At 42.6% G+C, this 18,596-nt stretch overlaps 1 protein-coding gene across 2 annotated transcripts in view; it reads left to right on the top strand.

Moving 5' to 3' along the window:
• The first annotated feature begins 18 nt into the window (after nt 1-18).
• Nucleotides 19-18,596, top strand: part of LOC119180224 (protein Njmu-R1) — a 65,505-nt gene continuing 46,927 nt past the window's right edge. Inside the window, exons 1-4 of one of the 2 annotated variants that reach the window (XM_037431368.2) lie at nt 19-451; nt 532-639; nt 14,215-14,337; nt 17,706-17,840. In XM_037431368.2, the coding sequence (XP_037287265.2) occupies nt 321-451; nt 532-639; nt 14,215-14,337; nt 17,706-17,840 (497 nt within the window). In that variant the 5' untranslated portion in view covers nt 19-320. The remainder of the gene's footprint in view (nt 452-531; nt 640-14,214; nt 14,338-17,705; nt 17,841-18,596) is intronic. The other variant, XM_037431366.2, reaches the window with a different exon arrangement.

Genomic DNA, 18,596 nt, shown 5'->3' with positions numbered 1-18,596 from the left:
GTATATCAATAGCCGTGTTTCGATTGTTTTTTTCTGAACTCTGCGAGGTATAAACTTGTAAATAATTGAAAATAATATAATTTAAACACATTTACAAGTTTAGTATAACTTGCAACGTTGTTTACAAACGCATTTTAATATTCGACACTGATTACACCGCACCGCATGTTTAAAAATGTCCGCTCTCAGCTGAAAGGCGTTTGCCACGCAGTAAATTGGAAACTGGCGTTACTGACGTGACTTAAGGCCCGAAATCACTCGCGGCGATTTCAACTGCACATTTAGCTGGCCTACTTTATCCGAGATTCTGCGAGTGCCGCATGTCGACCGTCAAGCGTGCGTCAAGTATGGATAGTACGGGGTACGATTCGTCGGCGAGCACACAGTCGAATCAATCGTCAGCGTCGACGCTTCGGGGCACGTTCTACGCCGTCTACCTTTACACAAACAGGTGAGCGGTGCTTGGTAGCATTACGACGGCTCCCTGTTTGCGACAGTGTTCCGTAATCTTTTACTTTATTTCGTGAACAGTTCCAAAACGCAGCTGCTGCAACAGCAGTCGGGAACCGAAACTTCGGCCGTCGAAGCATCGGAGAAACCTGCCGCTGTGAAACCACCGAAGTCTCAAACAAAGGAAAGGTGAATACACTTCAGAAGTAAACATTGTCCTGACATTGGCAAGATTCTGTTTATATTTCTTTCGAGGAACGCGTAACTAAACAGACATTACGTGCCAGGTTTTCCGCCATAGCGCGAGTTTTTCAACGAGCTCCTGTTTGAAGGGCTTTTCTGCAATGCACAATTATAGATATACTACACTCGAATACTGTTTTGAACATTGTTTCTGTCATAGCGGCAGCGTTTATGTCGAGACAGTTGCTTTGGAGCTCTTGGCTAAGGCGGTATGCTAGTTATTAGCATCTCTGCAAATTTTGCCTATGCTAACTGAAAGCGTGATTAGCTTTGCCTCAGTACAGCAGTGCCTTGAGGTAAAGCGTGCACACTGTACTGCGTCGTGTGCTGTGCGACGTCAGTGCACGTAAAAGAACACCAAATGGTCAAAATTTCTAGAGCGTTCAACTACGGCGTCTCTCATAATCATATCGTGGGTTAGGGACGTAAAGCCGCGATAATATTACAAACTGTATTACTTGAAGTATACAAAGAGCGGGTGTTTAAGGGACTCCAAGGAGAGAAACAATATTGCTCGTATTAGCAACTTACTCATTGACGACCAAAACACTACGTAACACGCTCGAACGGCACCGAAAACACCACGTTAGCATCAGGAGAAAATGTTGTTGTTGTCTTTATTTCAGACAAATATATGTCTCGGATACAAGGGCAAAAGGCAGATTTCCTCTGCCTGACGGGACCCAAGTACCCGAAAGCACCACTCAGAGCATACAATATAAAAATAAATACAATATAACACACTAATAATGCATGCATAACATTGTTTTTGTACAGAGTAAATGGAATACATACTTGTACCATAACACTACAAATAACGAAACCAGAGAAACATATGACCACTATATACAGAACTTATCAATCTTGAGGACAGGATAGAAGGTAAGCTTTAATATATTTTTTGAAAGATTTCAGAGCCAAAGGTTTCTGCGTGATTTCTATAACCTAAGTATGTTTGTTGAGAAGACTGGGAATTAAATATGTATAAGTGCTTGCGTTCCATAGGTGGTTCGGACAAGTGGAATTTTATAATGGTCGTATCTTAATTCATAAGGCACATAGCTACTAGATTGCAGTTCAATATATCTAGAAGGATTAAGCTTAAATTTGTTAAAAACATAACAGAGTAAATGAAACTCATATAGTTGATTCACCTTTAGAACACAGTGTTCTAAAAAGTATGAACCTGTGTGATCATTGTATGGTAGGTTTTCTACATATGGTATTGCTTTCTTCTGCAATCTTATTAGCCTAACAAGATTAGTTTTAGATGTAGACCCCCAAATAATTATGCAGTAGTAAAGGTGTGAATAAATTAGGGTGTAATATAGCTGCCACCTTAAAGATTTTGGAACAAGGTCTCTAAGCTTGTGGAGTACAACGGGGGACCTTGATATGTTGGCATGAATTTTATTAATGTGATGGGACCAATCTAAGTGTTCTTCAAAAAATACACCTAAAATATTGTAGGAAGAAACATGTTCAATTACACTATTTTCAAATGCAAGCTGAAGTTCGAAATTATCTGGTTTGTTACGTGCTTTAAATACAATAACTTTTGTTTTACTAACATTCAGGTTAAGTTTATTTATATGTAACCATAATGCTAATTCTTTTAACCATGCTTTAGCTTGAACGCTTATTTTATCGAGTTGTATGCCAGAGAAAAACACACCAGTATCATATGCGTACAGAGTGATTGCAGGAGTTCTTGGGATGGCTATAATATCATTGATATAGATAATAAACAATATTGGACCTAAAATAGATCCTTGCGGTAGGCCATATAATAATTCTTTCAACTGTGATGGGTAGCCGTTATAACACGTGTAATGCAATCTATGCGAAAAATAACTGCGAATTAATTTTAAGGCTGCTCCTCGAATGCCATAAAACGGTAGCTTATAAAATAAAATATCGTGTTTAATAGAATCAAATGCTTTTTTGAAATCTAAAAAAAGTCCAACAGTGAATAGCTTTTCATCTATATTAGAAACTATTTTTTCTTTTACGCTGAGTAGTGCCATCTTCATTGACTTCCCTTGACGAAACCCGAACTGCTCTTTCACAAGGACTTGTCTACTGTCAAAAAATTTACATAGTCTCTCTTTTATCAAGTGTTCTAACAGTTTAGAAAACAAAGGTAGGACATATATAGGTCTATAATTAGAGATGTTGTCATAAGGCCCACCTTTGTGCAAAACAACCACTCTTGAAATTTTCAGACTGTATGGAAAAACACCCTGATTTAAAGCATCATTACATATGTGCTGTAGTGGGGCACTGATTAAATCGGCAACAGCGATAATTGGTTCAGCCTTGATTTCATCTGCTCCTACGGCAGTCATCATCATCATCAGCCTGACTACGTCCACTGCAGGACAAAGGCTAGTTCACGCGCCTTGCTTGACGAACGCTGGCAGCCGCCGCCGGGGAAGCTCCCCGATTTAGCTTCGGAGCCTAGCTTGCCCGTGCTCAACCTGCTGGGGTGTTTTTGGCTGAGGATTGAGTGGTTTTAACTTTCTGTCTTAGAGTCCGGTTCTATAGTTTATCTGTTTCTGAGTCTAACCATATCTCTAGTGCTCATGTCGACTACTTCTCCTGGCCAGGCGCGATCCGCCTGGTCAGCGTCCCTGCCATCTAATGAATTACCGCTAGACTCCTTATTCCGCAGTGGTATCGACAGTATTCCCGTGGCACTGGTACCTACAAATGGAGGCTTCATCAAACTTACAAACCCTCAGGCGGCTCAAAAGAAACTTAAGACAACTTCAAACCATTTCCAGACTATCACAGATGTGCGCCCATTTGGGCGAGGAGGTATCGTGTGTAGGTCGCCGGATCAGACCTGCATGCAGGATCTTCTCAAATGCACCTCCTTTGCTGCTACCCCGGTGAGTGCTTTTATTCCGCCTCACCTTGCATGTACCAAAAGCCTCGTACAGGGAGTTGACTCCAAGCTGAGTCCAGCTGAGACCCAAGACAGGCTCTCTGGAGCAGGTGTAATTTCAATTTACCAGTGTAATCGCCTAGTCGACAACCAGAGGGTACCAACCGAATCTGTAATCGCGACATTTGTGGGCACAAACTGCCCGTCAGAAATAAAATTATGGCCACTGATCTTCCGAGTAGAACCCCTCGCTTCTCGTCCGATTCAATGCAAGAACTGCTGGAGATTTGGCCACAGTGCAGGAGGATGTAAATCTAAGGTTCGTTGTAGTACCTGCGGAGAGAGCCATCCTTCAAGCAAGTGTACTGCAACAGCGGAAAAGTGTTGTCTCTATGGGGGCGGTCACTGCACCGACAACTCTGACTGTTCCTCTCGTTCCCGGGAGGTTCAAATCCAAGAAGTTATTGACCGCCGCTGCTGTTCTCGAAGGGAAGCCATTGACATAGTTAGAGACAGGGGTTTTGGATACTCTGGTATTACAGCGCGCTGCACTTCCAGTATGGACTCAAACCTATCGCAGGCTATTGAAACTGCTGTGGAAAAGGCAGTGAGTAAGGCAATGGATAAACTCATATCTAACCTTTCCGACTGTTTGATGCAAGTTCTTTCAAGTCAGATTGGACAAACAGTACAGATTAGTACAGAACCTGCAGTATTAGACATTACGAGCGATGCCACACAGCTACGCAATGTAGTGTTGGACGAACTTTCTGCATCTGCAGGCAAGGCTAAGCAGTCAGGAACACAGGTGCATTTGGACCGACATTCGCCTCAGCCGAGCACAAGTATTGCTACAGATATGGAACTCGATATACGAACTAATAAACCTACCATATCCCCTATCTTCACCGATCTCAAGTCCAAATCTAAACGGAATGAATCAGCTATTTCGCGTGAAGATGCTAACAAGGGCGCGACATGCGCCTCTGCGGTGCGCTCAACACCATAGGTCAGTTGAGGGTACTACAGTGGAACTGCCGTTCTATATTCTCAGCCTCAACCGACTTACATTACTTTTGCAATAATTTTAATCTTGATATTATAATTCTCCAAGAAACTTGGCTCACACCAGATAAAAATTTCCATCTTGCAGGTTTTCGTTCTTTTCGATTAGATCGCCCATCACGTGGTGGTGGTTTAATGATACTTGTATCAAGTAAATTATGCCATAGGGCGAAAATTTTTTTCAGAATGTTAGACTTGGATTGTGAATTATTAGCATTAGACTTGTGTCTCCCCGGATACCACCCTTTTTCAATTGTAAATTGTTACTTCTCCTACGGTGTGCAAAGTACGCGTTATCTTGACAGTGTTTTGATGGCATGTAGAAAGGAAATTGTACTCACAGGAGACTTTAATTCACATCATTTGTCTTGGGGTATAAGGACAGATTCTTGTGGTAGGCGACTGTGGGAATGGACTATTGATCACAACCTCTCCTGTCTGAATAAAGGTCATGTGTAGTGGGGAATTCGCAAGGCACTGGCTGAGTGCGAAGCGCGAGCGTGTGCACGAGCTGTAAGCGCTGGGCTGCCCGAGCATTTGTGTCTGTACCGGCTGCCTGCCTACTACCTGGTTTTTTTGTAATGTCATTCTAACTGTCCAGATTCTTGGTGCTGTTAACATGCAGAACCTGCAAAAAAATGGGGAACCGACTTCGAGGCTTCTTTATAATTTGCCAGCACCTGTGTCTAAAGCTCTACTACCAATTTATGAGCGCCTTTATGAGGATTGCAAAACATGCGCATCATGACTGTTGCTTTTTGAAGAAACTGTGTTTTCAGTTTTTTCGATTTTTCTCAAAAAAGTAAATTTACGACTTTTCAATTTTGAGGCCTCCATATCTCTGCACCTAGGGCAGGTACAACAATAATTCTCTTTGCAGTGTAAACCTGTTTGTGTGTAAAATGCAAGTATGGGAGCGGAATTTAGAGCACAAGCCTTTTTTAATTATTACTAATCAAAATTGTAACAGAATTCCAACTGCTTTTAAAAATGTATAGTTCATTTTGCTACAAAATAACCAATAAAGGCCTAAAAACAAAAAAAACTCTTTCATACTTTCATTCTATAGTCATTAGTCTATGTTGGCATACCCTAAATATCACTTTTAATTAAGCACTTTTTTTTACATGGCGGCCTTAAACAATGGGGAGTGAACTTAAGTTATCTCAGGAACAAGGCGAGTTACATGAAAACTAATTCAATATTTGAAATCAGCAGAAAAAACTGCACAATTTTGTGCAGTTTGATCAAGATCACTGAAGAAATAAACAAAAAATGTCTAAGACCAGTCTGCCCCCTTAACCTGAAGAAACGTCACTACGAGGCTAAACAACTCACCATACTTGGTCATGTCGTCTCGAAAGCCGGCATCCTTCCCGACCCTGACAAGCTTCGTGCTGTTGCCGAATTTCCTAAGCCGACTACAGTTAAAGAACTACGGAGCTTTGTGGGCCGGTGCTCCTATTTTCGTCGGTTTGTCCGGAACTTTGCTTCTATCATCGCTCCGCTCACCAAACTTTTTGCCAGCCCTGCAGATCTTTCAAATTGGACAGCAGCCTGTGACGAATTCTTCGCAACACTGCGCCAACTCCTTATCTCACCACCCGTACTGCGTCATTACGACCCTACTGCGCTGACTGAAGTACACACTGATGCATGTGGCGTCGGTCTTGGTGCAGTACTCGCGCAACGCAAACCAGGTTTTACGGAGTATGTGGTCGCCTATGCCAGCCGCGCCCTCACTAAGGCAGAAGCCAACTATTCTGTTACGAAAAAAGAGTGCCTGACGATTGTGTGGGCGTTAAACAAGTTTCGCCCCTATTTGTATGGCCAAACTTTTGATGTGGTAACTCACCATCACGCACTCTGTGTGTTGGCTTCACTGAAAGATCCTTCTGGTCGCCTCGGACGTTGGGCACTATGCCTCCAGGAATTCGACATACGCGTCGTCTACCGATCGGGGCGAAAGCACTCTGATGCAGATGCGCTTTCACGATCACCCGTGAAATCTGATGATACGGAAATATCAGCCCTTGACCTTCCCCTCTCTACCGTCAGCGTCACAGACATGCCATCCGAACAGTAGAAGGACCCTTGGATTGGCTCGCTCTTGAATATGCTTTCTGACGCATCAACTTCCGGTTACCCGCGTGCTCTTCGCCGCCAAGCAACGCATTTCACCATACGGGACGGCCTGCTATACCGTCGCAACTACCAAGTGGTGGGTCGTAAATGGCTGCTAGTCATACCCAGCCGTATACGGTCTGATATCTGCGAATATTTTCATGCTGAGCCGCAACACGCACACGCTGGTGCGCTGAAGACGTATGAACGGATCCGCCAACGTTACCACTGGTGGGGTATGTACACGTTTGTACACAAACACATTCGCTCATGTTCCCTGTGTCAGCAGCGCAAGACATTCCCTCATTCACCCGGTCAACTGCAGCCTTTACCATGTCCTGCACGCCCATTTGATTGTGTTGGGATTGACCTTTATGGCCCACTACCGTGCTCCGTTGGTGGTAATCGATGGGTGATTGTGGCTGCCGACCATTTGACAAGGTACGCCGAAATGGCAGCGCTACCTTCGGCTGGTGCTCGTGACGTTGCAACCTTCATCTTGCATCGGTTTGTTCTTCGTCATGGTACACCACGGGAGCTCCTGAGTGACAGGGGCCGTGTATTTTTTTCCGAAGTTCTGCAGCAGCTTTTACATTCATGCCGTACGGTACACCGCACATCAACAGCCTACCACCCTTAGACGAACGGCCTAACGGAACGTTTCAATAGAACCCTCGGAGGCATGCTCGCTATGTATATTGATTCCGACCACTCAATTGGGACGTTGTTCTTCCTTTTGTGGCGTACGCCTACAATACGGCGATTCAATCAACAACAGGCTTTTCTCCATTTTTTCTGTTATATGGTCGTGACCCATGCAGCACACTCGACACAATTCTGCCATACAATCCTGATGCCTCCGAGTTCAGCCCAGTTTCTGAAATGGCCGAACATGCCGAAGAGTGTCGTCAGCTTGCACGGTCCTTCACAGCCGATAATCAAGCCCTCCAAAAAAATCGCCATGACCGTGATCTTGTTCAGGACACTTTTCTCGTCGGTTCTCTCGTGTGGCTCCGACTGCCTTTCCACTCTCCTGGACTGACTCCCAAGTTTGCACCGAAGTATACTGTTCCTTACCGCGTCATACAGCACCCTTCTTCTGTCACCTATGTGATTGAACCGCTCGAGCCGTCCACAGACAAGCGTCGCCTTGGTCTTGAGACGGTCCACGTCAGTCGCCTCAAGCCCTGCTACGACCCTCCTGTTCTCTCGTCACCTTGAGTCGCCAGGATGGCTCGTCTTCGTCGCCGGGGTAGTGTAGTGGGGAATTCGCAAGGCACTGACTAGTGGGACCATCCCTGAGTGCGAAGCGGGAGCTTGTGCACGAGCTGTAGACACTGGGCTGCCCGAGCATTTGTGTCTGTACCGGCTGCCTGCCTACTACCTGGCATCTCTATTAAATTCCCTTGCACATGTAACATTTGTCCGAGGTCAAACTAGCTCAGTATTGGATTTGACGTTTTGCTCCAATGCAATCAAGGTTTTGTCATGGGCTGTTCTGGATTCGGCAACTAACAGCGACCATCTTCCTGTAGTTCTTGACATTACTTGTCCAACAATAACTTTAGATCAGCCAAAACGCACATACATCAACCATAGCAAATTTCAAACCTGCCTTCGTTCTGCCATTTCCAAGCTTGGAAATGCCAGTACTAAGGAGATTGCATCTACGATTAGTTCAATGCTGGAGGGATCTAGAAAAAATTCTAAATTTTCAATTCTATTCTATAAACGATCCTCCTCTCGTTGGTGGAATGATGAGTGTACGCGCGATTATAGAAGATGAAAAGCCGCTTGGAAAAAACTTCTTCTTAATCAGAGCCCAACAAACTGGAAGGACTATTGATTCCTTGCTGGCGTATTTAAGCGTACCGTGAACCGCGCGAAGGAAGAATACGACAGTAGACATTTTGATTATCTTTCTACATCTAAAAATAAGCGTGCTTTATTCGCTTATCTTCGGACAAGAAAAGTACTGCCAGCACCTTTAACGTTGCACTCATGTGTCTTGACGATGGAAGAAATGAACACCTCTCTAGAAGACATAGCGCAAGGTTTAGAACGCCGCTTCACTGCTAATTTTTTGGCTGTTCAGTCTGTTCTGGTAAACTTGCATGAATTTCCAGAAGTTTCTTTAGCTGAATTGAGTCAGACAGTATTATGCTTACCGAGGACGGCTCCCGGACCAGATGGGATTACGAACTCTATGTTGAAATGTTTACTCCAGGAATCGCCTAATCTTTTGCTAGAACTAGAGAATTATTCGTTAGGGAACGCATGGATACCTCCAAATGGAAAATTGCCAAAATTGTATTGTTGCTAAAAAATGAAAATGATGCATACACATTGAATAACATAAGGCCGATCGCACTGACATCAAACTTAGTGAAATTGGTTGAGAGAATCATCAATATACGAATTAATGAACTTATTACCATGAGGTCAATTCTAAGTCCCTGTCAAATGGTGTTCAGGGCCGGTTGTTTAATTTGGGATGCCCACGTTGATTTAGAGAGTCGGCTTCAATTAGCTCGGCTGCATAAAAAATATGCAGCTTTAGTTACCTTAGACATCGCTAAAGCATATGATACCGTGAAGCACTGTATTTTGATAGATCGATTAGAATACCTTGATTTTCCATCATACATAGTAGCGTGGGTTCACAATTTTCTTGCAGACAGGAAATTTTATTGTTTTAAAGATGGGTTTTCATCATCTACTTATACCCAAACGAGGGGAGTACCGCAAGGCTCGGTGCTTTCCCTGGTGCTATTTAATTTACTAATGAGCACCATTCCACGTAAACAGGATATAACAACTTATGTTTATGCAGACGATATCGTATTTTTTGCAATGGCAGATAACATTCAGACCTTATATAAACGGCTGCAGACTTACCTTGATATATGGGAGAGCTGGCTCGATGGCAACAGCTTTTTACTTATTCTGAGTAAATGTGCCCTCCTTGTTTTCCCGCTGCAATACCCTGTGAACATCTCTCTGTCTTACCATCATGAGGATATATTACAGGTGGAATCTGTTAAATACCTTGGAGTAATTTATCACACATCGCTTAACTGGCGACCTCATATTGAATATATCGCCGGAAAAGGTGTGCGGGCCATTGGCATATTACGTAGGCTAAGCAACTACCGCATAGGTATGAGAAGAGACACATTGGTAATGATATATCGCATGTACGTTCGTCCCATTTTGGAATTTGGTTGTGTACTTTTCTCTGTAGTTCCAGCTTACAAGTTGTGGCCTTTAATTCTTCTGGAAAGAGAAGCTTCGTGCTTATGCCTTGGCCTTCCCAAAACAGTTGCCAACAATGTGTTGTATCTCGAATCGAGGGTCCTTCCGCTTTCTTGTAGAATTCGCCTTCTGACTGTTCAGACATTCTTAAGAATTTATGAATCACCATTACGACATTCAAAAACAGCCTTTATTTCCACCCTGGAATCATTTTTTGCTGCTAGATGGCCGCGATTTCACACGCCACAAATTATATTTGTACAAAATTAACTGGAGGCTATAAACGTACGTATATGCGACATCATGCCGAGTTGTGCTAATTTAGCTCCAGTGGAAATTCAATTCGACAACATTTTTCCTAATAATGCCAAATTACTTCCCCATAATATTTTGGATGGTTTACAAGATCACCTGCACCGTATTACAACGAATGTTATTATTGCTACAGACGCATTGCAATACGACGAAAAGTCAGGGGTTGGTATTTTCAGCCCGATTTTAAATTGGACTTATTCCCTTCGACTACCCGATTTCATACTCGTTTTTGTGGCGGAGTTTCTGGCAGTAGTGCTCGCCTTACGCAAGTTAGATACAGCAATTACATTAGCTGTCATAATAACAGATTCCCTATCTCTCTGCGTGGCACTTTCTGTTGGCGCTGATAATCACGTAACAAAGGTGTTCCATGCACTAGTACCTGTGCATTTGAGAAAAGTACGATTAGTTTGGGTGCCTGGACATAAAGGTTTGTTTCTAAATGAAATAGCCAATTCCTTGGTTAAGTCGCCAATCAGCGAATCATTTCTACCGCTCTGTCCATCATCCGCTTATGTGACTGCTGCTCGATTCCGCAGACGTACGCTTATGCAAGTCTTTAAAGGTTCAACACTAACAAACTCTACAGAATATCGCCATTTATTATATCCCTGGCAAAGAGACTTTTGCCGCACTCGAAAACAAGAAGTAGCTATCACAAGACTGCGTTGCCGGGTACCAAATCTAAATTTCTCTAAACACAGGTCTGCTCAGGCACCTTCGCCACTGTGTGCATTCTGTGATGAACGGGAAACAATAGGTCATTTCTTTTTGACCTGCAGGCGGTTTAACACATTACGAAAAACCCTATTAGAAATACCTTTACGTGGTATTGGTATGGACTTATCTCTGCCTATCATTTTGTCTTTTGGTGCTTCCATTTCTGGTTTCTCTAATGCGACAGTATGCGCGGCCGTCGATGAAACTAATAGGTTGACTAATTAACCAGTTTCATTATCCTAACAGGTCCACATAATTATATACGTATAAAATTTGATTATTGCTCTATTCTAAGAATAAATTCGTTTATGTAAATATTTGTATGCATTACATTAAGCACCACACTTTCCTAGGCTATCGGTAATATTTCTGTTAAACCTTCATCATTCCAAATCTGAACAGTAAATTTTGAAACCACTCGATTCTTGGCCGATCCCCCACAGTGGGTATGCGCCACTAACAATAGGAGAACAACAACAACAACAACAAAGGCCTCTCCCATGTTCCGCCAGCTAACCCGGTCCTGTGCTTGCTGCTGCCAATTTATACCCGCAAACTTCTTAATCTCATCTGCCCACCTAATCTTCTGTCTCCCCCTAACCCGCTTCCCTTCTCTGGGAATCTAGTTTGTTACCCTTAATGACCAGTGGTTATCCTGTCTACGCCCTACATGCCCGGCCCACGTCCATTTCTTCTTTTTTATTTCAACTATAACATCCTTAGCCCCCGTTTGTCCCCTAATCCACTATGCTCTCTTCTTGTCTCTTAAGGTTACACCTACCATTTTTCTTTCCATTGCTCGCTGCGTCGTCCTCAATTTAAGCTGAACCCTCTTTGTGAGTCTCCAGGTTTCTGCTCCATAGCTAAGTACCGACAAGATAAAGCTGTTATATACCTTCTTCTTGAGGGATAGTGGCAATCTACCTGTCATAATTTGAGAGCGCTTGCCGAATGTGCTCCACCCCATTCTTATTCTTCTAGTTACTTCAATCTTGTGGTTCGGCTCTGCGGTTATTACCTGCCCTAAGTAGACATAGTCTTTTACAACTTGAAGTGCGCTATTACCTATCTCGAAGCGCTGCTCTTTTCCGAGGTTATTGTACATTACTTTTGTTTTCTGCAGATTAATTTTAAGACCTACCTTTCTGCGGCAGTACCTTTATCTAAATTACTCAGGAAAGTGAACACTTCATGCTCACTGCACGGTTTTAAAAATATGGTACTGACGACTGGAGCAGCCATGTACCCATTAATTTCATGCTTTCTATCTTCATTGTGTGACGATTCTCCAGAAAATAGGAAGTGCTCATTAAATTTGTCTGCCAAAGCACTGCCACTATATTCGACATAATTGAGTGTTAGTTCACTAAGGACATGACGGGTAACCTTGCCCATTAATTCGTGGAGGCAATTCGTGGAGACAAAATGCGGGTAAAGACACCACCTTGAGGTTCCTGCAACAGTCACAATTTTTCGTGGCATATGCTTACATAATTTCAAATCTGTAAGAATTAGGTGCATTTACTTCAGAGGGAGACATAACAAAAAAAGTTTCAGGAATATTTGTGCAGCCGAAATACAAAAGAAACACTGAAAACCATAAAAGATTCTGGTGGAAAACCAAAAGGCATCAATCTTCACATATTTATTATCCCTATAATTGGGAAACTAGCATTTATACATATCTCAGAGTGTAAGTGATCAGTCTAAACTAATTCATCCTTTCACTTTAGTGTTCCTTCAAAGGACCCCTGAGACGAAATTTAGAAATACGACATGTTTGTGTTGTTCGATTGTCCTGTATACGGGGGCACTTCTTCCCGATTATTAGTGGTGGCGGTAACTGAAGGGTATTTTAGTTTGGTTTTAAAGTAAGCGTGAGTGCTTACCTAAGTTGGCAGCACTTCTCGGCATCCTTACAAGTATGACGTAAACCGAGGCTCCATGTGACGTTCCACGAGGAAGGCGAGTATTGTTGACGTCAGAGAACATTTGCCGAGCAAGCATAATTTCCTGACTGGCAGCCAGTTTGGACTATTGTTCATTACCCCTCATGCTCTGTTGTCAGGTGCTCTCAAGGTTGTATGGGCTGCTTACACAAAGAATGTGTGTTTTTTTTTTTTTTTTTGGAGGTGGACATGCTCATAGCTACCACATCACTTAATTCTTCGCCACCGTTAAACCCCAGGTGTTATTTACTCATTCTTAACCACACATGAGTCTCTAAAATTGAAAACGGTATATTCAGCACCAATAAAGCTCGAGCAGATGTCGTTTCATGCGCTCCCCCGCCGTGGGGGGCTAGTATCTTGTGCTATTTAGATTGGCATTTCGAACAGACACAAAATCATTGTGAATAGATGACGCTAGAATTAATTCATGCATTTAAGCCTTTACGAGTGCGGGGTCTTGAAATGGCGAGCGAGTGCCACGCTCTTAGAGTGAACGGACACAGCAGACGCAGTCGGTACAAACCAAACAACGATACACATTTATTTAACTAATTTACAACGACGATATCGTCCGCCGAATCGATACATCAATCATTATAAATACACTAGGACATCCGTACATTCTAATAACATACACTCAACGACAAACACAATAACACACCCAATGCGGCGGCGCCAACGCTTGACTTACCACTAAAGCCCCCGACGCGCAGGCCGTGGTACCACGCGCCGAGAACCCCCGCTAGAGACAACTGTTTGCGGCAGCTGCCACGCGCCAAAGAGACTCACTCAACTCTCTTCGCCACCAAGGCTTGCTTCCGCCAGGGGTCACCGCCGGCACTGCCACTCTACTACCAACCATGATGATGATAGTGGTGCTCAACGCGAACACAACTCCATCTATCGCCCGGCGGTTGTAACCCGAAATGCGGCTTTTTGGGCGAGATACATGCACCACGCAGCGCAAACAACTTTACAGGGTAGTTTCAGTACCTTTACAGGATTCAATTTCGGTGTTACCAGACACAAAGCTACGAATTACGCTGAAAAATTTGCAAACAAAACTTTCGCTGTCAGGGGTCCCTCAAGTTTTGCCCAGTGTGCATGCACTTTACCTGAGACAGTACGTAGAAAATGATGCTGCTCATTCGCAAATCAGTAGGGAGACGTTTCTGAATAAAAGACTTTTGTTTTTCACAGCCTCTCCTTGCTTGCCACTGACCTTGGAGCAGTTGCTGAGACGGATCTTCGATGCTTCCTCATCAAGAAAGTGACACGAGACCTGCAGGACACAAGGGGCAATGTTGACCCAATAGAAATGACGTACGTATTGCTTTTACATCCTTTTATCGTGATTATGCAGATCGTTATATTACACATTCGCACACATTTTTTCATCATCTCTACCTGGTTATAGCCAAAGAAAAAAATGCAAGCTTTGCCCTTCCCCTGATTAGGACAGTTGTGTCAAACTATAAGTACTATTGCATTTAAAAGAACTGCGAACAGTTAAAGGCGAGGCTTCTGACCCAGTCTTAAATCTAACATACTGTCACTAGATTGTTGTTGACACGTCATTATTCACGTTTGTGCCCTTGTAAAGCTAGGCAAATCTGTACCAGTTGCTAATATCCTGCCCTGGCTGTTGCTATGGCGTTGCATGTGTTTAAATGGCCGGGCAAGATTGGCAGGTGATAAGCATGTGTGGTGTGATGACGCCAGCTAAAGAAATTTTCTAGCGTTACGACAACCCAATCACTGATTTGCCTAGCTTCAGTAAAGGCATGTTGTAGTTCTACGTCAGAATTCTCACTCTTCATATTTTTCTTTATTGCCATAGGACATTTTGTTGGCTGATGTAAATACTGCACTGATTAAGGGGGTACGGTAACCACCCTAAAAAGTCGAATTTGCATGTTTGTCAGCAAAAAATCTCTTAGGAACAAACATGTAGAAGCCCGGTGTCGAGTGGCCACTCCAAGTGGTTTAAATGCCAAGCCAAAGTGCGCCACACACTGTAAATAAATTCTAATAAAACTTTGCATGCATGATCCTCATCAAGTGGGAAACAATCTGAACTAAAGAAATTGCTGATATCATAAAAAGTGAAGCTGTATACAAAGCATGATGCACCCGTTATAACCTTGCGAATGGCGGTACTTTTTTTTTTTTTTTCATAGTAACTTCCTAAAGGATGTCCTATTTTCTTAGTTTAGATAGAACCTACGTGTATCTACATTAACACAGCTGAATATCATTAGATTCCTCTCGGTGGTTGCTGAGAAAAGGCACCATCAACCGCAAAAGTTTGCAGGATACGAAACGTTCGATAAAGCTGAATTCCTGCTTTGTCTGGCAATGTAATTTCGAAATAGATGTTCTATACTGCACTTGGCATTCCGACTATACAGTCACTAGCTTGATTACAAGCATTGATCATTGATAAAGCAGAAATTCTCATTTTTTGGGCATCTAATTTCCTGCAAACTTTTGCAGTTGATTGTTCATCGAATACGTGGACCCACTTTGAAAGTTTGGTAGTGGGCTATAAAGAGAATAGGCAATGAAGGCATAAAAAAAAAAGGGTATCACATGATACCAAGTGGCATTCTTCGTCAGCGCATGAAATTTTATGTTACATGAAATTTTATATGAATACTTGCAGCCGCTCTTAAACCATTCAGTTACAACTGACATGTAGCACTTGCCCTACCATACAACCTGTTGCGACTTCATTTGGTCAAAAAAAACTTATTATTGAGATTTTGCAATCATGTAACAGTCAATTAGTATATCTCTCAGAAAATTACACTTGGGCATTCACATGTGGTATCATGCTTGGGTATTCACGGTTTCAAAAATAGGTTTTCTTACTTATTTTTCGACATATTTACAGAAATAGTAGCTGTATCTCGACATAGTCTTTTCATTTTGAATACTTGCAGAAGGTCTTTGCTGTGAATATTTTGATCAAAAACTCTGAATTTGGTTGCAGTTTGGAATTTTGTGGAGGGGTATTGCAATGCTGACACTTATGAATACTACAGCTCAGAGAATTTTGAAAAGAATAAAAATTTTTTAAAAGACCTAATCAGTACTGCAAGAAAATTGGACGACGTAAATCAGTGGGAAAGAGCACGTGAAAGGATCGTCAACTTGCAACTCTGAGATTTAAGTTGACGTGCTTTCCTTTTGCTTGTTCTTCCTCGGTGATCTGCGTCGTCCAATTTTCTCGCAGTATAGACTATAGTTATAGCGCGAGAACAAAACGACGACACAGAGACAAGAAGGACACGAAAGACACGAAAGTGTCGTCGTTTTGTTCTCGCGCTATAACTATCGTCATGCCATACGAACTAGCCCAAGCTGCCACACTTCTAAGTATAGACTAACTCGCCCAAACCAAGGTATCGTTATTAAAAGGTATTTTTCTCCAAAGAACACTTTCAAGGTTTATGTACTTTTTTTGGGAACTGTAGGGCATAAGCAAACAAAAATTCTGACTGGCAATAATTAACGACACTTACATAACTGGAACTAGAACAAGTAGCCTAGGTGTATGTGTATTTGTTTTTCTTTTTAGTATGAAAACCAAAGTGTTGGATACTACTTTTGTTGAAAATTGCAACAACTTGCCTATAGGAGATCTTTAAAAAAATGCATTAAGAGAAATTTAAAAAAATGAAAACATACTTATGGTGCCCTGCAACAGTTTTTGAGCATGGTCAAAAAGTGCTACCGATTGGTTGTGGAGGCTCCCGAGAACACGTGAGCCAAATGTTATAGCGCAGAACGTGGTGTAAAATTCACAATAAATTATCAAAGTCAGCTAAAAATTGCTGTCTCTTTCTTCGACAAATGATGGAAGACGCTCAAAAATTACTCATAGAATGCCCATCTATCAGCCATTGGCTGAGTTGAACATAGCGGACTCAATCGTTACAGAGATCACCGCAAAAGGCCGTCACTTCTCCGCGCGCAATAGCACTGAAAAGGTTGCCCACTAGAGGAAAAATGAAGGGAAAAAGTGCTCAAGGTCACGAAGCGCGCGTGACGTTTTTTCTTGCCCCTCCCATCCCTCCCTGCTTAGCCTTCAGTGCTTTTGTCGGGATGAGAGAAGAGAGAATGCGATGGAAGCGTGTGACAAATCTTTATAACTTTGCTCGTAGTGAACGGATTCTTAAGATTTTTGTGGCGTCAAATTTGTGAGACAATAGGCTTTTCCAGTGAATTTTATGGTTACTCAAAAAAGTGTTTCAAGGCCCTTTTAATAAAATTTTAAATAAAATTTTAAAATTAATTTGAGCTCTAATTCAGGCTTTGTCAATCTTTATCATTCCTTGCAAATTTTGTAGCCATGTATTTTATTACTACTTCTGCACAGCCAAACTTTGAAATTAATTTTTGAAGTCTCACACCAGCATAAGACTGAAGGGCTGTTGTTTCTACAGAAAACATCACATTCGGTTGATCAGCAACGTCAGAATCGCCAACGAAACTTACCATTACATTCAAGTTATTGACCTAAAATAAGCAACGCAAATGTGTGCGTCTCTATGGGACTGTCAACCCTCTGAAACACTGGAGAAATGCTTGATGTCATTAAAACGAGTAAGCGCTACTGGAGGGAGTGTTTATGCAAATAGGTACATGCTACTAATGCCTTGCTCTTGGCCCATTCAACCGCACAGTTTAGGCGAAAAGGCCACGACCACTGCAATGTGTTTCCACCAGGCTTTCATGAAGGAGGCTTCAGACCCTGGGAAGAAAGAGCAACAGGCATACGTCTTGTGCTTTATCGCCCCTGACAACGGAACCTTGGACTTGTATCCTTTCTGCAGAAGTTGCTGTGAGCATGTTGCGGGGATGTACTGTCGGTAGTCCACAAAAGGCACAGTCACGAGTATGCTTACTGCGAACACAGAAACGTGTCCCACACTGCACTATCAGCACTGCTTACCTACACACACATGCAAGCTCTTCACATGCACAGTTTATTTGTGGCACAGTTATCCTGCTGTTGTGCACATTAGAAGGGCTTGTTGCCTTGTTAAAGACAACCAATGAAGCCTTGAGAAAATATAACCAAGGAGAGGAGAGAACTGAAGTGTAGTGATTATTCCTTTTTGGAGGTCATAATCATTACACTGCAGAGAAACACAATAAATAATGTCTCCACTGCTTTCCTTGACCTTATTGTTTGTTGGTTTCATTGGTTGTCATGCAGATTACGTCATTAATTTTTTACAAAGGTGTGCTCAGGTGACAGCATTGTGCATGATGGTAAAGTAGTATTGCCACAAATGCACTATGCTAAGCTTTGCAGTCGATTAGGCAAGCGGTGATGCATCATTGATAGCAATGTGCGGCACATGCTCCAGTGTTCATGCTGAACGCACTCACTAGTGTAACAGAGCTCTGATGCATCCTTCGGTGCTTTGTGGTACCTAATTGATGCCCTTTAAGGGTGTGCAAATATCAAAATTTTTGAATACGAATCGAATTGGAATACATAGTGTTACGATCGTCCTCCCTGACCTGGCGCCGCTTGGACGTGAGACGATTGCAGGACAGCGCTTCCA

The sequence above is a fragment of the Rhipicephalus microplus genome, chromosome 7, assembly GCF_043290135.1.
Source record: "Rhipicephalus microplus isolate Deutch F79 chromosome 7, USDA_Rmic, whole genome shotgun sequence".
NCBI lineage: Eukaryota > Metazoa > Arthropoda > Arachnida > Ixodida > Ixodidae > Rhipicephalus > Rhipicephalus microplus.
Note: the sequence above shows the minus strand (reverse complement) of the source record. Positions and strands in the feature narration are given on the sequence as shown.